This window comes from Xiphophorus couchianus, chromosome 13 (genome assembly GCF_001444195.1).
Source record: "Xiphophorus couchianus chromosome 13, X_couchianus-1.0, whole genome shotgun sequence".
Classification (NCBI taxonomy): domain Eukaryota; kingdom Metazoa; phylum Chordata; class Actinopteri; order Cyprinodontiformes; family Poeciliidae; genus Xiphophorus; species Xiphophorus couchianus.
Window position 1 is genome coordinate 13,128,381 of NC_040240.1, and position 26,572 is coordinate 13,154,952.

Sequence of the window (26,572 nt, forward strand, 5' to 3'; positions counted from 1 at the left end):
CATTTGTAGAGGACACTCATTTGCCTGAGCAAAGTATCCAAGGTGGTTGAAAAGGCCCAGGGGTATTTGTGTTTCCCAGATATTTTTCTTGTGTATTTTATTTCTGCCTGGTTTAGTTTGCCTTCCCCTCCTGGTTGTAAGGATCAGAGTGGCCAGGTTTGTGCACAGTCATTAAGCCGTTGCTTTATCAGCGTGAGTAAAGCTTCGCTTCAAGGCAAGCAATTAACCTGTCGGAAAATGTCTCTTCTCAGCTTTTGCCCCTCTTTTCACCAGCTCATCCATTCCTGAATTAGGCTGCTTCTGGAATGTTGGCATTTTTAATTGTCTCGTGGAGAGTGGTATGATTTCACTTTTCCCAACACTGAATGTCGGTGCCCTGTCCTGCTTAATGTGCTGGTGAAACATTCCAGAGGGTAATTATTTGCATTCAACTCAGGCATAGTTTAGCCGAGTCAATTGGCTGATCATCGATTTAGGATGTGCCTTTCTCCCGTATTTTATCTCTGAGCACAGACAAGAATATGGGATGTGTAATTTCTTTTTTAAGCTCATTCACTGAGACGCATTTAATTCCTTTCTGTAAGGACACGTTTAGCTGCATTTCAGCAGTAAATTAAGCAAGACCGGAACTGCAATATTCTGATTAGCTTTAGGATTTAATTTCGACACATCGTGTAACCTCATTTTTCAGCCATGCCACAAACATTAGTTACACATTTTTTCTGTGTGTTGCATAAACAGATTAATGTGGGCTGCTCACTTGGGGTAAACTGGTAAATTGGGTAAATTGCTTTTGATCTGGGGATAGTTTGACAGGCTCATAATGAGCTGGGTGAGTCCACTCGCTCCCTGTCTGCTCTCTTCTTGCTGGATGGACTAACTGTTTGACAGTGTTCTGTCAGCTGTTGTCAGATAAAACAACCTCCTCTCTATGGATCTTACTGCCTTTTCTCTGTTGCTGGATGTATGCCACAGAATGGGGTGGGTGGTATGCAATTTTATGCTTCTATGTAAAAACGGAGCTCTTGAGGAAAAGCAAACAGTCAGGCATTTAAGCCAAAGTATATTTTAAACACGTTTTCACCTGTGCTTTGTCAATTTGTGTAAAAAAAAACACTAAAATGTAGACGGTATTGATGGTACCATCATATTGATGGTATTCAATATGAAGCATAAATTACAACTCTCTCCTCAGTATCAGCTATGCTCAAAGAGAAAGGGTTTTACGTTTAAGAATTTATGTTTATGCATAATTGAAACACTAAAACTCTAACAGTGTACAAAAGACTATATCTGAGACAGTTATTCTCTTCTCTACTAATCCACAGGACAAAAAATATCTTTGTCTACACCTTTTACTATGACAGGGTTAATCAAATGCACTTTTTAATATAAAAAAAATTAAAACAGATTAATGACCTAGAAGGCATCAGAAATCTTTTTGACTCTCGGATGTCGAGTCAAGGGTTATTTTGATGGCCTAATTTGGAATTGACCTATTTCTGATATATGTGGGAATAGTATAATAGGAAAATGGGAGAAAAAAAATTACTTTTCCACTATTACAAACCCCCAGAGGATCTGCCAATTTTCACATCAGAACCCACTCAGGAAAAGCATAAAGTGCCTTATTGGGGTCTAACACATGCTGTCGTTTTTAGCTCACAGGTTCAACTGCATTCCGACAGACATGGAGCTCCATAATAACTGTTTCTTTGGTTTGCAGGCGCCTCAAGCTTACAGCCTCCAAAGGTCATTTTAAGAAAGGCCAACTGCAACATTCTCCTTCTATCAGTGTTGGCATATCTGTAGGTTGTCCACTTTAAACTCAAAACCTTGTAGTTGATGCTCAAAAAGGTGGAAACATTTTGAAAATGATATTGCCATGCTTATTTCAAAAATAGGCAAACTTTGCATGGACTATGCAAAATAAATATTAGCTGATATGTACAAAAAGATTTCTAAGTATTTTATTCTGAGGACCATCCTTTACCCTTTGGAGGGAGTTTCATAATGTATTTTTGGGTTGTAAGGAGGCCTAAAGTTAGTCAATTAGGTCTTTTCTCTGACTTCAGAGAGTTGCATCTTAAGTTAACTAAAGCAACCAGCCTGCTAAGCTTTGCTTTGCATGTTTAGTATATTATAAACATTTGACCTTTCAAGTAAAAAAAAAAAACGTTGCTTCACATTCAGAATTTTGAGATTGTGGTTTACCTTTATGATGCCTTCTTTCATTTCATATCCATTGCAATGTTTCAGGCAAATAGAACAATACAATATTCACCTTGGAAGGTCACACATACGTAATCTCCTTAAAGAAATAATTTTGAAAACTTGGGGTTCATTTTGACTAAATCATAAAATTTAGCTGACCAGTTGAAGTGGAAAGAAGAGCAAACAGCCTTTGGGGATAAAAGACCAGAATATAAAGATTTGTTCATGGTTTGCGATAATATATTTATCACAGGATTTGCATGTATGCATGCAAATTTTATGCATAGCTTTAGAAACAATGAAATTCTATGAATATTACACACAAATAGTACTGTGATGGTAACATTGGACACATTGATCCAGTATTGTCTTATTACCAAACCCATCATCAGAACACAAAAGACAAAATATTGTAGGCTGACCACTAAGTCAAAAGCAAAAACATGGAAAAAACATAAACCTTATGGCTATTGGTATAATATTTTGTCATTCACCTTCAAGTTGAGAGATTTCTTTTTCTAAATTAGTTTTATAGCATTTTCACATGATATTTAACAGAGTGAGTTTCTAAAATAATGACTTTTGCTGAACAGAATTAAATAAATGTCCTTTCTTACTTACTTTCCTGACTACAGGATTTGAGATTCATTTATAAAGTCGTCAAACGCAGGCTGAATATGCGCTATTCAGAGTCTCCTCCCTGCTGATCGTACCATCTGTCCCCTTTCATTGTGAATCCACCTCCTATCAGCTACACCTGAAGCCATGCTAACATACACATGTTATACAGAATATACACATTTAAAAAGGCCAGATGCCTTGCAGCATGGGAAGCGTGCTGTAAATGTCAGCTGGCAGATGGGTTGATAGAAAACCCCAAAAGAAAACATTCACACTACATCCTTCCAGTACTTTCACTGGAACACATTGCTGCTTCTCCTTCAGGCTTTTTATACACACAGTATTTAGGTCTAAAACTCCCATTCAGAGAACAAAGCAAACAGGCAGGCATTCCTAAATATCCCAGAGCTGGAAAGCACAGTGCAGCTGTTTGCTGTATGGCAAAAGGAGAGCTGGGAAATGTAGCAGTGCTTGTATTACACATCATAACCAAAGACCGCAGTCGCTCTCACTTCACTGCCTTGTCAAGCAGACTCTGTCAAGTGGCAGGCGTCAGGGAAAAAACAATGTTAAAAAAAATCAGCTCAATCGGTTTAATAAACCCAGGAGGTCCAACAACACCAGAGTTTTTCTGCTGTAAGTGTTGCCTTCAGCCTTGTGACTTAGCAGGTAGATCTAAACAGAAGTAAACACCAAGAGTGAAACAAAGTTCTTAGGACCTTCTGTAAACTGCAACACTCTAGTAGTTTATAACTAGCGTTGTCTGTGTTGTTTTCATTGAAGTTAGACTTTAGTCCATTGCATGCTTTTCTCTTTTATAGGGAAACTGTTGTCTTCTGCTTTGGCAGAGCCCTTTGTTTGGGCCCCCACACAACCAAAAACAAAAACACCCCTGCCAAAAACTCTTCTGCTAAAAATAATTTTGATTGTTCTGTCCTTAATATGTAATATGTAATTTATCAAAATACAGAGAACTAAAATGGTGTGCCTTGTTCAAACTTAGGAAGGTTATTTTTAGATTAGCTACAAACAGAGAATCAAGGATAATTCTTTTCTTATTTTTATATAACAGTGGTTCCCAAACCTGCATGTTTTAGATGTGTCTGTGTTCCAGCACACCTGATTCAAATGATTGCATGACCTTCTCTGTAGAAGGTCATGCAATTAACCAAAAATTGCAATTAACCAAAAATAGGTTAATCAGCTATTTATTCAAGTCAGGTGTTTGAAAGCAAGAAAACCCTTAAACATGTAGGGCACAGGGACTTGAGGGCCAGGTTTGGGAAGCACTGTTACAGAGTAATAGGTTGACAATTTGTAAATGTTGTTTTGAATACTAGACAATCAGTGTAGAATAGTTCAGTCTATGTTTAACCAGTCTAGATGTTTCAGTTTTTACACTTGTCTAAATATAAATGGGTCCAAATGTCAAACAAGTCAAAAATATTATTTTACTTGTCAAGTCTAAATTTTTTTTTTTTAAATAAGTAAAATAGCCCTTTAATTATCTTCATTGAAACTTACTGAATTACCCATAAATACCAAGTTTTGTATCAACATCCACTCATTGATCACAAACTGACAAAACTAACTTTTTTTCGAAAACATGTTGCAGATTTAGACTGCCACAGTTTAACTGTAAAATCCATATTTACAGTTTTTAAAGAGCTAAAAGCAGTCTAGGCAGTGAAAATAATGATGAAAAGTAATCATTCCTTGAGTCATTTTTGCTAATTTTTGTCAGATTTTATCATGAGAGAAAAGCATTCCCACTTATATACCCAATGGAGACTGAAAGGAGTATCTTTCTAATCTCTGCAAGCTTAGGCTCACACATGTGACCTTCAACCCCCCCTGTCCTGCACTTGGTACGTTCCTGAGTCCAGCATGCATCTTTGTGCTGTGAATCTTTGGGTTGCTGCAGTAGCTGACGCCTCTGATTTAACGCAAGGCCTGTTGTTGTGCATACATGCTCCTGCGGGGATCTGCACATATTTCATCTTGTCTAAGCAGTTTGTGTCACTTGATGTTTCTGCTTTTTACATTTAATGCTAAATAACAGACAGTAATTCATGGACGTGGACATGGACATGGATGTCAATGGAAGCTTGATTTTTGCCACATTAGTGTGGAGCATCCGTTATGTTGAGTAAGTCGAATTATATTATCCACATCATCCATGTTTTATCAATAGAGGAGGTCCCATAAGCAGTGTGGTGTCTGCAACCATCTACCAAGTCCAGATTTTTAGGAAAAAAAATTGTTCTCTGTTGGTGTTCTCACTGCAAATGACTAAGCAGGAGGCAAGAAGCCCTCCTACGGAGCTCCAACTTGCATGTTGGCGTACAGTTGCCTGGTTACATGTGTAGTTAGAAAACTGCTTTAATCTGTTTTCACTCTCCCACTGTGGCGATTATAGCCACTGACAGAGAAAGAGAAGGAACCTTGAGGTGTTCATCACGTATCACTTGGGATGAATAACAGTAAACAGTTAAAGATGTGGGCAGGAAGGAGAGCAGCTACAAGCTTTGTATCCTCAGAAAGCTGCTTGAAGCAGGAAGAGTTGGTCTTAATGGCAGGTAAATGTTAACAACACAGCTGCTCATTGCAGCCGGGTGTATGACTTAGGAGTTTGTTTCACTCAGCAACTGCAGAACTAACAGATAACACGTCAACTCAAAAACATCCCTGCTGAATTTGGTTTTTTATTGCATTGATTTTCTTTTGACGAGGCCCATCTTCAGATTCCCTTCATCAACTGTTGCTGCCACATCATCACAAACTCTAATTTGATTGCGAACCAGTGAAAATGAGTTTCTGCTCTCAGCCAGCTGTGAATGAGAGGTGAATAAACTAGAAACATTTTTATTTGTCGCACTACACTTCCACGTTTCTGGACACAAACTGATGTGTTTTCAGCCAGGAAACCTGCTAGGAATTAGACTCCTGTCCAAAAACGATTGCAGTGTTTCAAGATAATATGCAGCTGAGTTCAACGCAATTTAAAATTCAGCTGTAATAGTTTCAGCACTAATCCTGCTTTTTAAAGCATACTATTGTGTGCACATAATAGAATTATGTAAATGTTACAATAATGACACCCTGGCTTTGAAAGACTTATTCTGTTGACAGAGAAAAATTGAGAATAAAAACTGGAAAAGCAATTCCTCTCGTGGTAGATCATGGGAAGCATAAAAGCCTGTGTGGTAAACTTTGTTTATCACCCACACAGCATGCAGAGCACTTTGTAGCCCACAAAGCAAAACATCACTCTGCTGTAATGCCCTCTTGAACAGGAACAACAATAAGGCAAACAGGAATATGTACAGTTTAAACCACATACAGTGTATAAAAATATACTTAACCTATTTTTTACAGTGTTTCGTTTCAGTAAAAAGAGGAAAAATCATCTGACAAGTTTGTCTTTGTACACATTTATTAACTTAGCTAATCACTGGACATTAACCTCTTGACGTTTTTACTTATGTGTCAGTTAATTTAGTAACTGACCACTGATGTTACTTACTGGAAAGAATACAAACACATATGGAAACAGAAAAATAATGGATTCCCCAACTAACTCAAACTACATATGACTTATAATTATTACACAACAGCATTTAAGTGAACTGCGCCTGAAAAAAAAAATTACTCTTCAGCCACAAGAGCAACCGCCCCTTGTAGGCAGTGTATTGTACTGTACTCTACTCTGCCACTCAAAGTTCATCCTGATTGTCTGAAATGCATTGTCTGTGTCGTGTGTATTCGTTCAACAGCTTGCAAGTAATTCTTTCTGGGTGTGTGAGCGTGTCAAAGAGAGGGCGTGTGATGGTGTGTGTGTGTGTGTGTGTGTGTGTGTGTGTGTGTGTGTGTGTGTGTGTGTGTGTGTGTGTGTGTGTGTGTGTGTGTGTGTGTGTTATTTACAACATGGGGGCTGCCTTTAGGAAACCTGAGCACTTGAGAGATACAGCGAGGCGGACAGAATCTAAAAATACCAGGGCTGAGTGAGCAGGGCTTAAGAAAAGGGAGAAAAAGAAGAAGAAGAAAAAGAAAAAGCAGCTGAAGTGGCTGTCTTTCCTCACCGTCAGCCCTGCCTCCTGGACATCAAGATGTGTGGTGCAGTTTTAGAAAAAAACTGAGGCTAGAAAACAAATCCATCTGCGACTAGACAACTCATTTAAATGAAGGATGGAACACGCTGCATAGTTTTATCTGTGTAGAGAGTCGGATGAAAAGGGCTACTTTTTAGGTATGAATGGATTAAAACAGAATATTCTAGATTGGGCTGCAGACTACTTGAAAATCACAATAAACCCCTGATGACAAAATACATTCAGTCAAAAACAGACACCATCTCAAAGCAAATCCATTCATGACAACATTTTTATTTTTATTTTATAGAAGCAACACAGCATTTGATGACACTAGGTGTCAAATCCTGCAAAACAAAATGGCACTGATGTGACAAACGGCTCTGGGCTTGTTCTCTTTCTCTGACAACCAGAAAACGACATTCGTCCTGCATCGCACTGCCACTCCTTCTTTCGCTCTCTGTCACGTTCAGTTTTTCTTTTTCCACATAAGTACAGAAATAGAGGCAAGTGGCTCCAGGCCCAGATTTTTTTTTGGCTGAAACTACAAGCAAACTGGACAGCAGATCCCATCCCATTCCATTTCAAACAATCCATCCACAGTGCCTGTGTTCACAGATCCTAATGTACAGATTATATTGGGATTTTATGTTGGCACCTAAAGCACTGACGCGATTGCAAAATAGAACAAAAATTTTTTAAATGTTTTTTAGTATTTTGTACAAACAGAAATCTGGAAATTATGGTGCATAGTTCTCAAATGAAGAAGAAAAGCCATCTTTTAAAAGAATGTTTCCATTTCCAGTTTTCACAAGGCATGTAGAGAACATAACAAGCATGTAGGCCACATGTGTCAAACTCAAGGCCTGGGGTCCAAATCCAGCACGCCTTTTTTTTTTTTTTTATGTGGCCCTCTACACTCCAAATTTCATCAAAAAGCCCCTCCAGTTTTTCACAAATCTGCAAAATTCACACAAAATCAACAAATCTCCACATTTCTTTTCTGATTTTACTGCAAATTTTCTCAAAATTGGTCAAAATCATTGAGTTTATAAATGACTGCTGCCTCAGCTTTACTTGATGTCAAGTTATAGTCCATAATTGATATGGCTAATTCTAAAAAGTCACATTTAATATCATACATTGGCACAAATATTGGAAAAACTCAATTTTAGTGATTTTAGCCATTTTGATTGCTAAAATCACTAAAGCAATCATAAAATCCTGGAGGAACAGCTATTTAGTGATATTTTAAAAGTTTAATTGGTTTTATCAATATATTTTGGCACAACTGGCCCTTTAAGAACATTCTGATTTTTCATATGGCCCTAAATGAAACCGAGTTTGACGCCCCTGACGTAGGCTGTCGAATGACACCAAAATGTAACTGTTTTTTTTTTTCAACTACATGAAAGATCCTTCCTTCGTGTGCGTGACAACTTAGATGGCAGAACACATCATTTCCGCTGTAAAACATGGCAGCGTTATGTTGTGGGGAAGCTTTTCTTCATCCGGGTCAGAGCTGATGCAAAGATGGATGGAGGAAAGCCATTAAACTGGACCAGAGGTTCAGGACAAAGATCCTAAACGTACAGCTAGAGCCACATTGAAATGGTTTTACATCAAAGCATAAAGTAGAAAGTCAAGACACCCTTCAGTAAAAATTCTTATAATGCATTATGTTTCTGGTCCATCATATAAAATCCTAAAAAAATGAAATGAATGTTTCTAATGTGACCAAATTTGAAGAAGTTCAAGGAATCAAGGCTCCACTGGCATAGATAGATAGATAGATAGATAGATAGATAGATAGATAGATAGATAGCATTTATTGTCATTGAACAGAATTCAACGAAATTTCCATTGCAGCTCCCGTGCAAAAGGTCAAATATATACAGTATAAATAAGCAAACACACAATAATAATAATAACAATATATACAACTAAATTAACTAAAGGCACTCAACCACACCAAAGAAGTAGCAGCAGGTCCAATTATGGCAAAGTACAGATAATGTGACAGTGCAAAGTGCAGAACAATATGGCTGTGTGGGGGTGGGGGATATGTATGTGTGACTGCGAGGTTATGATATGTGTGGGAGGGGGGGGCGGCAGGGAGTAATGGCTCTGACGGCTGTGGGGAAGAAACTGTTTCTCAGTCTATTTGTTGTAGTCCGTATATTCCTGTACCGCTTGCCTGATGGCAGCGGCACAAACAGTCTGTGGCCCGGGTGGCTGGAATCCATCGCTATGGATCCAGCTCTCTTCTTGACCCGGTCTGTGTAAATGGAGTCCAGGTCTGGGAGGGGGCATCCCACAAGGATACACCTGATTTGTAGAGGAGACTACTGGAGAGTAAATGAAAGGCTCACCACTAAATTAAGTCTGCTGCTTATGGCTCATATATTTCCATATGAAAAGGGTTGGCTTCTTGTTGCCTATCAGTGCTGCCGCAGATGCTTAAATAGGGCCTGTTAGAATCTGAGTCTAAAGGATTCTGAAAGTGCTCCATTTAGTTTGATGCTTCAGAAATGCTGCTGAAAAGATGTTTTTAAAAGTCTTTGAAATGTGAGCCCAGATAAGAGATGTGATGACTAAATCGGCGTGCTTCTAAAAAGTCAACGCCACTTGCAGGGAGAGAGTTGAATCCCAAAGTCACAAGCAACCTTTGATGGAGTATCTGCTTTACATTTCAATTGCAGTCCGTTCTCAGTTTCTCAGTGCGTCCTCTTACAGTAAACGCCTAATGCCGTTTGCTGTCTGCGCTTCTATAAATAGAAACACATTTATGCATATGAATATGTCTCACGCAAAATCATGCTGGTGTAAAACGAAAACAGATGAGCTACAGATAGTACAGATAGTAGTTCTGTATTGAATGGTTCTACTGCAGTTTGTCAGAAAAAAACAGGTGCAGAATCTCACTCACTCACACATACCTGCACTCATGCAACCCCTCTTCCTGTGGCTTCTGCTTCCTGCATGCGAAGCACACAAAACCAGCTGAAAACAGATGCGATACATAAAAGCTGGTAAAGTGAGCAGACAAACTTAAACGTACGGTACTGTTTTTTTTTTAATAATTTTCAATTTTTTTTATGGCTGGTTCAGATGCATCACGCACCGCAGCATTCACAAAGTCAGGTAGTACAACAATACACACTGAACTTATATTGCCAGTTTCCAATTTAATGTTAACTTGACATTTGTGTTTTTCTCTTTTGGTAATTTCTTTCCTGTGTTTGGTTTAGTTTCGCTTTTTTTTTCTTGTTGGTAGTTTATCATTCTTTACATTATCTGCTGTGACTAAAACAATGTAGCTCAGGTCCTTTGAATCATTTGCAAATGCATATTCCTTTGCAAGTGCGTATTCACTAATGCTCACACGAGTCATGTTATGATGTGAGCCTTTTACAGTACAAGTTAGAAGTATATCATTGAAGACGCTTAAAACAGCTGCTGCACACATTCAACCGCAGAATGTATTGGACCTTGGAGAAATGCTTATTTGTGCCTTTATTTGAAATTCATCAGCACAAACTTTAGGCTAAATGGGTGGGAGCTAAAAATAGCTCCTGTAGCCACAGCACCATGTGTAGGAGGATGTACACAGCTGTGTCGGTTGTGATGCTGCAAAGGCAAAGAAATGAAATTAAATTAAATGAAACTTTATTTCGAACATGATAGTAGTATACAATCATACACAAGAACAAGGAATGCAAAAGACATATTTTTTGTACCACAGTAATCTTAACATCCTCGAAAAGGAGTAGGAAGAAGTATGAAACTTAGGAACTCCTACCCCCTAAACTCATATAATATTTTCAGATGGACCCTCATTAATAAATCCAATCAAAAAGTAAAAATAAACAGATTAATTAATTTTACATTTTATCTGGGTTTACATATGTCTAAATATATACATCCATACCCACAGAAATATGTGCGAACTAACTCTCACACATATTTCTATATCTAGTGAAAATGACCTCTTTATGTTTCCTTTTAAATTGTATTAAATTTTGACTTTGTTTTAACTCCTCATTTAACTTGTTCCATACTTTTACCCCATGAATTGAAATACAAAAGCTCTTTCTTGTTGTTCGTAAACTACAAATACTTAAGTTTGAGTAACCTAAGAGAAGTGAGAGGAGGGAAAACTGGAAAGAAGAGTAATAGATAAAAAAAGTAAGATACATTAAACTCGCTGCTAATTATAGAGAAGGCGATAGCAATAGAAGAGTTTAAATGTGTTATATTGAGATGCTCTAGTCTGTATTAATATTATGCCTGTGTGTCAGTGGTCACACTTACCAGTGACAATTATAACATACTTACAATAAACACACAAAGCTACAGTCTTCAGTCAACTTTATGAGAGACTTTGCATCTGCTGAAGCTGAAAACCACAAAACCTGGTAGACTAATGTTCACATGTTTACTTCCTGTTTTAATATGACCTGTTGGTAATTCTGCCAACTTCTTGAAACACTTGTTGTTCTTCTGCTTCCTTTACCTAATGCTTGACCTTGAACCTGAAAAAAAATGTATTGACTAGTTTCATATGTGCTGGAAAGCATTTCCAATACACCTATTATGTGCATACTTTTTGTCGTGGGGAGAAACTGTTTTATGCATTTGTAGTTTTAGTTGCTAAACAATAATCTTGACATGCAATATTTTAATGAATTGTCGGATTTTGTTGGAGTGGTCTATATAAACTATAATAGATCCCAGAATAAGAAATTGCCATATTTAGAGAACAAGAAGCAGATTCCAAATATTTGGAGGTTTTGCTGTTTTCTGTTTTCTTGGTTGTGGACAAATGCCTATTCTCAGGAGTAAGTGTAGGATTTGGGCCACTCTCTCTTAAAAAAGAGTTGCTATATTCACCCAAATCTGAAAAATGAAACAAATCCAGATCTGGTTTGGGGTAAATATCACTGGATAGTTGTGGTCCTACTTACTGTAAAATAAAAATGAAAGCAAAAAGCTTAGTTCTTAAAAGAGAAATACTGCATGTTGTATTTAACTTTTAATTTATCAGAATATTTGTGCCATGATCTGAAAAAGGTTTTTGTCTGCATCAAGTGTCTGTGCCAACGTTGTGCCATTTGTGAATTGTGACCAAAAGTCACGCAAAAGCAGTCCAGGGACTCTCGCGCCACAATTTGGACATCCCTGCCCTGTACAAATCAGGTCACATGACACTGATAAACAGTAAGCTGCAGCAGTCAACACTTTCTCTATGAATATTACTATAAATAGTGATAAACATTTAACTTGTCAATAGAATAACAATTGTTTGTTTCCAACAAAATGCAATCCCGCCAAGCTGGCCTCACAGACAAAAACAGGCTGATATTTTTAACCACAGACTATGCAAATGATCCCAGCTGCTGTCTGCGGTGGGCCTTCCTACAGGGTACACCACTAAAGTTCAAATGAAAATAGAGAAAATGTTCTCTTAGTTTGCGACAGACTGGCGACCTGTCCGGGGTGAACCCCGCCTCTCGCCCTGAACGTTAGCTGGAGATAGACACCAGCACCTCCTGACCCCACTAGGGACAAGGGTGTTAGAAAATGGATGGATGGATGGATGGATGTTCTTTTAGTTGTGGCCCAACAATAGTTTCCATTACCTATCCAGTGAATAAAGATTGTTTGAATCAGTGTACGCACTCTAAGGCTATGTCTACATGCATTAAGACTGATTGAGGGTTTCCATAGTTTAAAGTTTGGCTTAAAATATGTAAGCAGTTCTCTCTCTTTCACGGAGTCAGAAGACATTTCTGCATATCAGATTTCAAATATTAAAAGAACTGAGGCTGCTCATACCTGATGCCACACGAGCCTTTTTGTTGTTCCTAAAAACCGTCTAAACCTGGAATATATTCTTTTTCTTTTTTTTATACTCTTTATTTAACATTTTTCATTACAATGAAACATACAACACACACAGAACTTGGGGCACTGATAAATAGATAAACATTACAAGATGTTACACCTAGTTATGCTTCCTTGCTCTTGTATGTCAGCCATTTAGATATATATAATATATTCTTTTTCATCACAATTTTGACATTGAATGAACAAATTAATAACACCTAGATCTGGTTGGAAATATATGCTTTAATAAGACAACAGAAGATGCGGTGCAGACTGGCAGACAAATAAATAGTAGATTGAATTCAGTCAACATGAACAAAGACGTGAACAAATAGTCAGTACAGGAAAGTAATGGACTGAGAATTAGATTAGAGACAAATAAAATAAAACCCAGAATCCAACAGTACTGTTATTACTGTCTGTCTACAAGCCCTAATTATAACTAACCACACTGGCCTCTTTTTCCATTATGCCTTCTCTTTCCGCTGCTACTAACCCTGCACAATGCTTGACAGTCTTAACAAAGCTTCCCCGAGGCCCTTAATCTAATAGAGCGGTCTCTGTGAGCCACACACACCAACACACCAGCCAGGCAGCTCAGAGTCATGGGGAAAAGATGAGGGACAAACATGAAACATCAGATGAATGAGATAAATTGGACGCTGGGTAAGAAATGACAGAGAGAAAGAAGAGTGCTATTCTTTTTGTTGCGTCTCTGAGGAACGTTAGTGGGAGCTCTTATGGGAGCTCATTATTCTTTGGTTTTGTGTGTGTCCATCTGTTGCCGCAGCCCACAGTTTATCAGGACTCTATCCTATGTCAGGGTGTTGAGTCCCTGACGCCACAGTAACAGAGGACAGGAGACCGTAAAATGTAAATTCACAGGACTCGATGTTCCTGTAACATGGAGGAACATCCAGGAGCTGCCCAAATCTTTTAGTCCCAGCTTAATCAAAATCACAGCTAATGTATGGATCAGTTTAATATATTCTGAATGTCATATTGAACTGACTCTCGCGCTGTAGTTAGTGGGTGGACTTATATAACCCTTGTCTGTCAGAGAAAAATTTAGAAAAATAAAGAGACATCCCCTCCAAGGTTCCAGGCTGCATCAGTGCCTACCCTCACGAACAGCACAGTCATGCTTCCATCATGTCAGAAAGCATTACGCAAAGTTAATCTCTTCCCTTCAGACAAACATACCCTCCATCCCCCGTTCTCTGCTAACCAGGAACTGTGCCTTATGTTAAAATATCTCAAAGATTCAATACGAATGTGAAGGGCTGAAATGATTAATTGAAAAGAATCCATTATTGAAATAATTGTCAACTAATTTAGTAATCAATTAATCTTTAACTAGAGTATACAGACTCAGAAAAGGCACTAAATAAGCCAAAACTGTACAAAAAATATATACATATTGCATTTCAGACAAAACAAAGTCTATATATATGTTCAACCCAGAACTCAAGTGACCTAGATTTTGCTTCACCTGGTTCAATTTATGTACATGTGGCACAATACAAACACTGTACAGCACCTTGAACACACCATCCGCATGGAGAAACATGGTGGTGACATCATCATGCTGTGGGATTGGGGCTTTTTTTCCCCCCACAGAGATAGGAAAGCTAGTCAAAGTTAATGGTGGGATAAATGAAGAAACATGCAACGTGAAATCCTGGAAGAAGCTGTAGACAGTTGAGACTGTGGTGAAGATTCATCTCTGGTTAGGACAGATTTACAATTTACATCAAAACATGTTCACATGTTAGGATGTCCCAGTCAAAGTCCAGACCTAAATGCTGAGTTTAGTACTATAGACACTTCTAATCTGAAGGCTAAGTGTCCTGAGTCTTGTAAACCATCACAGCAGAGTTCTGTGCTGCTCAACAATACAAATATATCTCTCTCCTGAACTTCGTCTTTTAAGCTTCAGAGCCTCAGAGAACACACACAGCAGGAGCTTGGTTCTTGGTTTACTGATGTGTTTGCAGCAGTGGCGATTACTCACTCGAGACGTTAGTCAGTGTGGTCTCTCCTGTGCAGCCCGCAGCAGACGGACGGAGTATTGAGTTACAAACACCAGGGTGAATCTGAGAATATCTGAATGCCTCAAAGCGCAGAGCTCCACATCGTTCTGCTTCAGTAACCGTTGACCTCGATCTGTCAGGGTTGAGTCTGGCCTCCCGAATCTTCCTCCTGGAAAAGACAGAGATTTGATGGATGAAATAAGCCTTACTTCTTTTGCTCCCCGTTTCAGTGAGCTGCACCACTTCATCATTATTTTTTGTAGCGCACGGTCGTTGCTTGTTAGAAATAAAAAGTTAACTTGCATTCGCTTCTCTTGCGCTTCCAGTGGAGCTTGATGCGGAGCATTCGCAGAAAGTCCCCGGAGCCGAGCAAGCAGGGGTCCCAACACCCCAGGTGAAGCTGAAAGAGAGACAGAAGTTCTTTGAGGAGGCTTTTCAACAAGACATGGAGCAGTACCTGTCCACTGGATACCTTCAGATCACCGAGAGGAGAGGTAAGAAGAAGAAAATGTCTCTTTTGATGATTCAGGAAGTATGAGCTTATGAGTTTATCTCCGTCTATCTTATTCTTGAAAGAATACAAATCCACATGTTATTGAGTTTAATGTTTGAGTCCTGTTGCTCCCAGCAGAGACCTTATCCATTTTAGTTGCATATGATAACACTGAGCCACTGTTACTCTGTAACAAGGATCTGTCCTTCAAGCCTTTACTTTGAAGAATGTAATCAGGCCATATAGATATATTCTTGCAACGCGACTGCAATAGAATCCTGCTGTGGTTTACACCCAATTTTGCTTCCAAAAGTCAGCTCAAATTCCCAAAAGCATGTACTAAAACGTGGAGTTGCAAAGACTCGGTGTTAAAAGATGTTGCAGACTCTGTTGGGGTTTGGGATGTGATTTTTTTTTCTTCCCTCTCTCTCTCTTTTACTCATCCATCCTCCTCCGTTAATCCCCTGGAACCAGTTTATTAAAGAAGATTGTGGAGCAATGGGGAAAGAGAGAGAGGGAGCTAGAGGGAGGAGATTTAAGGATGAAGAATGGAGAAAATGTGTGGGGTTTGTGTTTCTATTGTCAATCAAAACTGCTTGTGGTTAATGAAATGTTTTTTGTTTTTTGTTGTTTTTTTCCAAAGTAAAATCTAAAAACAAAACAGTGAAATGAAGCAAACTGTTGAATCATGGTGGGCTTTCTAACAAAAATATCTAAGGAAAGATTATCCCAAAGGTTAGTTGACAAAACACTGCACAAACACAGAATGAGAGGTTTGGTAAAGAACATTAGAGAACAAAAACCACAACAAAGACCAACGAACACAGAAGACAGGTTAGGCAGGATTTTCTGGAGGTTATAAATCAATCCCACATCTCACCAAGCTCTGTTCAATACATCATCTGAAAATGGATTTTGGCACAAGAGAGAACCTCCTGAGAGAGATAGGTGGATTAATGTGAGAAGCAGTCAAGAAACCCATAGTAACTCTGGGAGAGAATCCGTTGACTGGAAAACTTTATAAATCACAACTGATGAAAGAAAGTCAGGAGAACTGACTCTGCCACAAACATGTGGGAGAACGTGCTTCAAACCATTAAGACCAGAACAGAACTTTTGGCTCAAGTGTAAACATCTGTGGGTGTTACAAACCTAAGACTGGATGTGACCCTAAATGCACTGTAATGCATGGCGGCCACAACATTGTTCTGTTTGGACTTGAGTCAGAACTCTGGAGAATAGTCAGGAATTTTGTCATGAACTGAATCCTGAGCAAAAAATACAAAGTGAACATCATAACCCAGTAATAATCACAAGCTGGTCTCAAGAGTCTTAGGCTTTACTTTTTGTTTCTTGCACATACACAGACTCACACACACACGTACCTACGCGCACGCAACACACACACACAGGCCTTTATTTTGTGTAATTTCACTGCAGGCAATAAGAGCCCTCCCAGCAGGGGTACCCTTCTAGGCAAGGTCACACCCAGGCAACAGAGGAACATGTCAGAAGCTGTCTGATGGGAAAAGATGTTTTCAGTCAAGAGGACCAAAATACCCTTTCAACATTACCAAGCATCACTGTTTTATTCATGTTCCTGTCCTGGAGACACCGCTCTGCATAGGGTGCAATCTGTCATCCATCCCATGTTTCACATGGCATTGACGAGAAAGGCCGTATGGATACGAACTTGAAGGAGTCTGCATACTGAGCGTCCATTAGCACAAATTAGATCCGTTTCCGTTAAAAATCTTGGATAAGAAGCAGCCTAATGGTGAGAAACGCATGCGAGAATGGTCTGAATTAATCCCGGTGTGACATTCTGTTGTGTATAATCTGTATGTGTTTGTGTTACAGCTTAAAGGGCAGGGAGACTTTAAGGCACCCTCTATTGGAAATAACATCCCCCCTCTTTCTTTCTTTCTTTCTTTCTTTTCTCTTTCTTTGACTCTTCATTCTGCTCTCCTTCCCTGTGCCGCCCTCTTCTACTCCTCCTCATTTTCCTTGAGGTATGGTAGCAAAAGCATCTTCTAGTACTTCTGCTCTAACAACTAATCACGTCGCTTCTTCCTCATGTGCTCACAACGCTGCTGCCCCCACGCCACCCTGCCCTGCTAACCCCCTCCCACCCTCCACCCTGTCACTGCCAGGACTGGCTGTCTGTGATGCATGCAGCAAAATCATTATGGCAAACCTTGGGGCTCTGCACCCCCGCAAGGTGGTGAATCCAGGAGTGTGTTAGTTCATAAGAAAGATTTAATCTAAAATTGGAAATATGTTTGCTCGTTTTCGTTAGAGAATTTTGTTGCGCACATGTCCTGTTTTACTAGAATGTATAATCCTTTGTAGATACATAAAATTAATGACTCCTCTAATTTGTTAAAGTCACAGCTTATAATAATTCAGTTCTTTGTCATAATGTGTCTCCCACTGCCATTTTCTAAGTGATTCCCAAGAATAGCTGAGTAAGCTGCAGTGCAAATGCTAAAACTGACTGACTTGGAGCGTTCCCTGTTGGGATGTACAAGGTTTGGCTACGCCATATTTAATGAACATAAAGTGGCATAAAGAGTCTAATATTAAACTCACTATGTAGGTACAGCAGATGTTGTGTTACAGTAATAACTCCAAGAAAAATATTTTTTTTTTCTCACATGAACACAATCTACACACAACGTCTACTTCATGTAGAAGTCAAAAAGTTTCACTCTAAATACTGTAGCAGATATTCAGTCATTTTTTCCCTTGTTATGTTTGGCTGAAGCACGGATTCCTGCAAAGTGCAGGATTTTTGTTGTTGTTGTTTTTACGGTTTTACCCTTCAGTCGCGTTTGCATTAGATATTTACTGTATTTATTCACACTGAAGACCAACTCTCAGGGTTCCTAAGCAGTCTAGAAAATGTTGAATTTAAGTCATTTTTCAGGTCTGGTTAAATAATTTTAAAAAGAGAGAAAATAGTGTGTAAGTTTATTTCACACTATAAACTTACACACTTGTCATGTTAAAGCTACATAGTTTTTGCAATTAATTAATTAATTTTTTTGTTTGTTTGTTTGTTTTTATTATTATTATTTAATCATACCTGCTTTAACATTTCAAACCCCATCCAGCTTGTGTGTGGTCATTTGCTTATGCATTTGTATCGGTGAGGAATGATTCCGACTCAGAGCAAAGCGCCTTCCTTCCTGGACTCAGCTCCTTGCTGCTGCCTTTTCCACGCTTTGGTATTTCCTGATATCTGACTGTGATCTGTTGTGTCCAGAGCCAATAGGAAGCATGTCTTCCATGGAGGTCAACGTGGACATGCTGGAGCAGATGGATCTGATGGACATGTCCGACCACGAGGCTCTGGATGTCTTCCTGCACTCTGGGGGAGAGGACAACAGCGCTGCCTCACCTGTCACAGGTAAATGCTAAGTACAGAAAATCACACTGCAACCTGTCAGTTTACAGCAGTTCAGTGAACTCTAGTTCATGCCATTTAGACATAATGCAAAAAAAAAACTCTTTTTCTTATATATTACATGGCCATGATCTGTTTCAGAATTTGTAAAAAACGTTTCTGTTTTTTAAGTGTATGGCGAGATGAATCAACACAAAGTAGTGCTTATTTGTGAGATGAAAGGAAAATGGGTTGGCATTGGTTGCCACTTTCTTTCTTTATTTGTGTTGTACAACTAATCTTAGAAATGTGTGCATTTGTACTCAGAAACCCCTGGGTAAGGATTTTATTAATTTTATAATTTTTTAAAATAAAAACTGCTAGGAGCCTTCTATATATGTCCATTTCTTTCACTAGAGAGTAGAGGTTCTAGCAGATCGAATGGCGAACGTCTTTTAAAGTACATTTTCAACACCAGTTCAATTTATGTCTCAACTTTTGACTGGGCCAGGATACCCTGCAGCCTCCCCAAACCATCTCCACATGTCCTTCTTTCTGTAAACTCGGCTTGCCTCTCTCTGCTTAGAAAAAATAGGGAACAAGAACAAAACTACCGTGGGAATCAGGTGTGCAGTTTGCTCTGCAGTAGATGTATTTTTCCACAGCTTGTAGGCCAAAAGTTATCGGTCTCATTTGACCAAAACACCCTCCACCACATGTGTGCTGTGTGTCACTGTTTGGTTCACTGCGAACTGCAACAGTATGTTTCAACAGTTACAAAAGATAAACTTAAAAACTCTATAGCATATGGGATCTTTTTTTTTTTTTTTTTTTTTTTTACAAATTAAGTAACTTGGGCAGGCTATTGGTTGCACTGGAGTTTATGGAAATATCGGGTAAAATTCAAATGCACTCCACATTTTTCAATGGTTTTTTTTGGGATGATTTTATGTGACAATCATAAAAAATGCAATGAAATGCAATTGGGGTTCTAACATGACAAAATGTGAAAAAATTAGGTAGTATGAATATTAGTCAAAGAGCTATATTTTACAGGGGATGCAAGTAAATGTCCAATCTCAAGTTTCTTTGGTGACAATTCCATAAATTCACAACTGCATGTAAATTTCAAGAACTTTAAATTTCTGAAACTTTTATTTGTAGCCCATCATTAGATGGCAAAAAATGTCAAATGCCTGAAAAGATTACTTTAGATTACTGCTAAATAAGCATGAGAATCTAAAAGACAGTGTCACTCCTACAGGATTCTCTGTTCATTTACAATCTACCTAATTAAGTCCTTCTATTATCTAAAAGGTCCAGACATTGAGTCCTTTACAACCGAGATCAGCCTCCAGGTCCCCACCCAGGCCGAGCTCCGACACAAGCTTTCGTCCCTGTCCTCCACCTGCACGGATTCAGCCAGCCAGGACACTGAGGCCGGGGAGGATGATGAGGACGAAGACGAGGCTGAGCAAGGAGGAGGCGGCGGCGTTGTTGGAGGAGGTGGAAGGAGAAGAAAACCCCCAGTAGTAGTGACCCTGGATGAAGAGGAGGTCCACCTGGACACTGCGCTGGCGGACAGAGAGGACCAGGATGATCAGAGCAGTCGAGACTGTGAGGAGAGGAGGCAGCAGATTTGAGGACAGTTGGACTTGATCTAAAAAGTGAAAACCCGCAGAGCTGCCAAATCAAACTTAGATATATATTCTATTGTATTCTATTCTATTGTATTTATTGGCTTTTATTCCCAAAAACCTTTCCTTTCATCAGAGAGATGACACTGAGGTTGCACTAACTGCCACATAAACTTGCCTTAAGACCAGTGATGTAAGTTCAGTCTGATCAAATGTTTTTCAAGATGTTTGTGACCCGTTTTTGGCTCAGAAAGAACTGCAATAGTTTAAGGTTTTTCAGAGAATCAGATTCAGTATTACAGGCTTCTTGCTCAGTCTTTTAAAAAATTTATGAAACTTGCTATGATTATATTCCACATATAAGACTATATTATTTACATGTGAATCACAATAAGTTTCAATCAGCAAACCAAACATTCAAGCGATGTTTTTTTTTCTTAAAAAAAGAGAGAAGCATTCACAAAAAATAAAAAATAAAGGACTCAATAATAAATTGTGCATTTAAAAGAGCACACTTTACTTGAGATTAAGCTTATGCATGACAGAATAATCCAGAAAGAGCAGAGAAGCAGATTAATCAAAAAACACCTTTGAAATTGTATTATTTTAGGATTTATGAAACATTCGGAGTATGAGCATTGTGAAGGTAAATGATTGACAAAAACTGTTGAAAAACATTCAGAAATGTAGTAGAAAAATGTGAAAATAAGAAACTGTGGAAATCCTGATGTTCTGTTTCTATAGCTCTGCATGTTGAGGCTGAGCGAAGCCTGTTCCTGATAAAGGAAATGAGGTCATAGATAAGCCATCGGTCTGACTCGGTAAGCTCAAATTCTGTTCATGCTTTATAGTGAAATGTATTGTGCATAAATCCTAGACCTGTTTTCTGATTGTTGGAACATTAACTGAACATATAATAGTGTTTTTACCTCTCTTATGTTGATAACGAAAAAAGACTACCTTCAGCTTCATCAGGACTGCGATCCTAACCTTCTTTTCACAGAACAAAAGTATGTATTAAAATCAAACCAAACTCATTTCCTTTTTTTTTTGGATATTTTTTATTTGGCTTATCCACATTTTTTAAGACAAAGCTATAGTTTTCCTGATAAAGTGGGGGAAAAGCACACAGCAAGTGCAGCTTCAAATTTCTCACTAAGTTCTACCTAAGTTCTCACTGCAGGATGATCGTCCTGATTGAGTAAAATATATCCATAAAGCATCGTTTAAACGGATGTAATGAAAGCTATTTCTGTGCCAGTATAAATTAGATTTTTGGTGTAACTTCGATTAATCGAGCCGATTAATGATGTGCAGAGGGCACAAAATATTCTTACTTTCATTTTGGATAAATGTGACAACCAGCTCTCATGTGCCAAATTTCGGATTTTACTCCTGTCAAAACTGACTGTCCTGCTGACATGCTGGCAAAGGTTTCAGTTGTCTTAGAAACATTTGCTCACACAAACATGAACCTTGCCTATGACCTGTACATTTTGGACAGATTTCTTCTGAACTAGGACCAAATCCCCATCTTGGAGCGTGCTATGCACTGGACATCGGCCTGAAGGCTAACCCTTGTCCAAATTTTTATTTAGTTTTGGTTTTTTGGGTCGGAAATTGTTAATATTTGTGCAGTGTAAATGCATTTTTCCTTCATTTTCTTACCCTTTGTTTAATTTTCTTGACTTGTTAATGTTTCTGCTCAAGAGTGAGTTGATTTCCCTCTAAGCATTTTGAGAAAAAAGAAATGTGAGCAAGATTAAAAGTGTGAGTGAAAACACACCGTTTGTTCATTATTGAGTTATGGTCCTGCATGTTTGGAAAGAAAAGTGTCTCTTAAACCAGGAATTACTTTTCTGTGTGTGTATTAATTTTGTTTTTCCCGAGAGATATAAGGCATCACCACTGCAACACTGAGAGTAAATGTCTTTTCAAGGCTCAAAGTTGCTGTGTGGGTTTATTTTGAATAGTAAACAGCACTCATGTAACAGTCATTTCACTGCACTTTAAAGTTTTAAGAGCTGCTCAGGCTGCTCACAAACACTGGATGCAAATGGAGTGAGTGGGTTTCTGTTTAGTTTGCAGCTCATAGGAGAACAAGCTGCAAAGTTGGCTGTTTGTTTTGTAATGGTTTTACATTTTTACCCTAATTTGGTTTAGTTAATTCAACTCTTTATTTTTCTTGTTGTTTTCTTACTTTTGGCCAACTCTCTACATTTTGAGTTATTTGCCTTCTTTAGGTTAATGTGGACATTTCAGACCAAGTCTTTCTTTGGCCTGGAGTTACTTCTGTTTTTCCCCTCCCATTTTCTCCAGTATTTGTACCTTATAGTGACAGCTTGTTATGTAGAACAAATAAACATTGTAGAGTAAATCATGTGTTTAAGGAGTCCAGCGCTGTCAAAGGATCTGTCTAACCTTGAAGTTAGACAGATCCTTGCCTGCCAAACTAGGGTGTTTTTGGCATTTACCACTCATTCACCTAATTCTCCTTTCAACCCCGTTTTTGACTACATTTTATGAAACCTACTAAATTTAGACAACATGCTAATGATAGTCTGCTTGCTATCACTAGCAGGCAGACCATCTAGCTAATAGCATCTTATACTTTGCTATTATCACACTAACTAGATGGACCAATTTAATGGTGTGAAACACAGTAGTGACCCACAACCATTAGCATAATGCATGATTTAGCTAATTTAGCTAAAAATGATTTCTTTTTGTTTTTTCTATATAAGCAGAAGGTTTTGCTTTGAAACACGATAGTAGACCCTTTCAGTTTTCAATGTTTCTGATTATTACATTTGAGTTTTTTCACACTGCATGGAGTATATTACTGTAGGTCAGCATGTTAGTAGATGCTACAATTATTTAGTTTTTTAGCTAATTTTAGCTGTTACATGGGTCTTTTTACACTGTATGGAGTATGTTAGGCCAGGTCAAGATGCTAGTCAGCTAGCTTTAGCTTTTTAGCTCATTTTCGTTTGTAAGCTGTGTCCTGACCTTACAGTATAGCTTTGTAAACAGTGTTCTGCACAAATTCCTAATATTCTTTGGTGGGATTTTTGCATTAGCTGAATGTTTTTACTCTTCTAAAGTTTTTCTATATGCATTTTTGCTTTATTCTGCTGCTTCTGTCATGCATTTCTTCAAGTTTTCTACAGTTGACTTCAAATGCAATTCTCACTAAAAATGTTCAATTAAAGAATTCACAATGGATGTTCACAGGAAATGCTATTTTTTCTAGCTGAATTTGATAGGAGCATTTATGGCTATTTGGCAAAACTGCTTAAAATAATTGTGGCTTTTAAATTAAACTAATTTAACCGTTTTGATTTTCACATTTTTGTACTTAATGATTTGGAAACAGATTTCAGTAAAGTTTGATTGTGGAAACTTTGGCTCTACTTAAATATTACTGACGTGTAATAACATGCAAATAAAATATTGATGAGGCAGCACAAAGTAAAGAAACAAGACACGAGTAGGTTGGAAAGGACTGACAGTGAATTGTCTGTAAGTTTTTATTAAACCTTAAGTACAAACTGCAAAAGTAAAAAACTGTAAATATAACCAACATGAAACTCTTTCCCAATGAAAGGAAAGGCCGACGAGCGGCTTTAATAAATTAAGTCACCAGAGATCCCATTGTGAGCAAGTAGTTTATACTGTAGAAAATGGAAGAAAAAAAAACAAACAAACAAGAGAACTAAGCAATAAAACAAAAACTGAAAGAAAAAACAATCCCGTAAGAATAAAATATATTGTAAGGCCATAAAAACTTGACAACCACTTTTTATGAAGCTGAAAACACCTTGGTATTTCTTTAAATAGTCCTAAAACAGTTCAGTCTTCTGCGAGGGACAAATACCAACAAACTGGGTTATAGGATTTTTTTTTTTTCCTTGACAGTCACCACTGGCAAGCTCAGTGCAACATGAGTAGCTACTACATTTTTGTTGAATTTTCAGTAATGAAAATGTAAAAACCCATTTTTTGTCAACAAATCCTTTTTCCCTTTTCTTTAAAAAAGTAAAGCTAAACAAACAAAACTAGGCTGGAGGAAAAAGGGGGGGAGAGAGTGTAGGGATGAGGAGGGGGCAATCATCGGCTACTCAATATCTTCTTTCTTAGTGATATAAGCAGCACTTAAAATTTTTATACACATTTACCAGAGCAAAACCCTGTAAGCATCTAACTCACACAGATGAAGAAAGGGAATTGTAAGGCTTTTTCTTCATCAAGCACTCTCCTCTCTGGAAAACTCTCTCTTCTGCATTCTTTTCCTTCCTTTTCTTTCTTACTTAACCCCGGAAAAAGGCTCAAGTATTTAAAGAAATTTACAGGATATATGTACAAAAAAGTTGATGTTTGTTTGTTTGTGTTGGACTTTTTCCTCTGTAAAAATTAGTCATAATATATCTGGAAAAAAAGGGGACAAAATAGCAAAAAGCAAAGAAAGAAAAATTGATATTTCACATTTTACACTCATTAACTAGTGGCTCTACTTGAGATAACACATCAGCTCAACAAATGAGAAACAAAAACCCAAAAATAATAATATAATAATTAATGTTTACTGGTACAGATGAAACAAGAGGACTGGAAGAATGGAATGTTAACACGATTGCACATCTAGAACCAGAAAAGCCTGAAAGCCTTTCTGACCTGTGGGGCGTGAAGCAGGCGCCAAACGCCACCCTCAAACATTTTTTTTTTTTTTTTTGTGTTGTTATACAGTAATTATAACCAACAGCACCAATAAAACGGATCTCCTCGCCAAGTGTCAGGCACCGATTTCTGGCGAGAGATCCCTCCGTGTTGACGCGGAAAGTGAGGCTCTGCTTCGCTCACGTCAGCTGACGGACAAAACAAAATAAAATACAAGAATAAACAAAACCAAACCTAGCAGAAAACAAAGCTAAAGATTCAAAATAGAACTCAAAAAATGTAGCCAACCAACATCGTCTTTCAAGTTTTTAAATCTTGCATCACCTCCTTTAAAGAAACTCTGCAGGAAATGCATCACAAACGCATAAAATGCAATAAAAAAGGACTCTTCTTCCTTAAAATCAAGGACAGAGAGAAACTTTGGGTAACTACTTAACGTCATCTGGAAGGGGGGAAAAAAAATTAAACATGGTGGGGGGGATCCATTTTATTTGTTCCAAGTTTTAACAGGGATGGGGGTTTCAGTCTCAGGAGTGAGTGATGCAAGGAAAAGGTAACAAATGTAACCCATTCTGAGTCAGAAAGGATGGAGGGGTAAAAATGGGGCCCTGTCAAGTCTTCCTCTGAATGTTAATGCTTGTACTGTTGATTCAGAGCAGGTTTGGGGGGAAGGGAACTAAAAATCATAAAAAATATCACTCAAGATAAAAACTAATTCTTCTTTCACACTAGTGCAAAAAAGACATCTTGCTTTGCGTTTATTTTTCTGTTTTTCAGAAACAAGCTGTCGCTAAAAGAGAGGTGAGCGAAATGGAGACTTGAGCTCGGGTAAGGGCTGTGGGGGATAGTGATCCTGCTTAATGTAGAAACAAAACAGAAGTGGAAGAAGGTCCCACTGTCCGCTTCAGGACACGGCCGCCGCCTTCGGCATGTGGATGGACGACAGGCGGGCCAGGGACACCTCCACAGTGGCGCGCTTCCGGGGGCCCCGCTTGGCTGGCGATGCTTTGGCGGGGCTTAGAGTGTGGCAAGAGTCTCCCCCTCCTCCGCTAACAATGACGGCTCCTCCTCCAACGCCGACTCCTCCGTTCTTTAACATGGCCCTACCGCACACCTGGTTCACCAAACTGTTGATTTGCTCCTGTACAGGAACAATATTAGAGAAAATGTGATGAGCACAAGCACAATTGGGATAAACCCACTTTTATAGACATTTTCATTTAAAAGAACTTAAAATGATCTCCACAATTACATCTCCTACTGCGGTTGATAAGATGCTTTTATTTTATCAAAGATATAAAAACATTTACTTTAGTAATTGGTTCAAAGTAAATGAAAACACAAAATTAAAATTCTCTGACTATTACATACCAATAAATATTTTGAATGCAGATATGTCATAATCCACACATTAATGAAGACTGCTGACCTGCAATCTGGTAAACCAGAACAGGTCATTGTTAAAAACAAAATGCTGATTGTTCACAGAGGGCTTTTTCTAAGCACACTAATGGAAAGCTAAGTGGAAG

At 38.3% G+C, this 26,572-nt stretch overlaps 2 protein-coding genes across 4 annotated transcripts in view; one reads left to right on the forward strand and one right to left on the reverse strand.

Moving 5' to 3' along the window:
* The window catches only part of dtnbp1b (dystrobrevin binding protein 1b), a 35,221-nt gene extending 12,913 nt beyond the window's left edge, over positions 1–22,308 (forward strand). The window contains exons 1-4 of one of the 3 annotated variants that reach the window (XM_028036204.1): positions 9,919–10,070; positions 15,175–15,342; positions 18,610–18,753; positions 20,047–22,308. In XM_028036204.1, coding sequence (XP_027892005.1) covers positions 10,025–10,070; positions 15,175–15,342; positions 18,610–18,753; positions 20,047–20,372 — 684 coding nt within the window. In that variant the 5' untranslated portion in view covers positions 9,919–10,024 and the 3' untranslated portion in view covers positions 20,373–22,308. Of the gene's footprint in view, positions 1–9,918; positions 10,071–15,174; positions 15,343–18,609; positions 18,754–20,046 lie in introns of those variants that run through there. The other 2 variants (XM_028036203.1, XM_028036205.1) reach the window with 2 other exon arrangements.
* Positions 22,309–23,857: 1,549 nt separating this feature from the next.
* The window catches only part of jarid2b (jumonji and AT-rich interaction domain containing 2b), a 113,424-nt gene continuing 110,709 nt past the window's right edge, over positions 23,858–26,572 (reverse strand). The window contains exon 18 of the mRNA XM_028036201.1: positions 23,858–26,184. Within this exon, the coding sequence (XP_027892002.1) occupies positions 25,948–26,184 (237 nt within the window). The 3' untranslated portion in view covers positions 23,858–25,947. The remainder of the gene's footprint in view (positions 26,185–26,572) is intronic.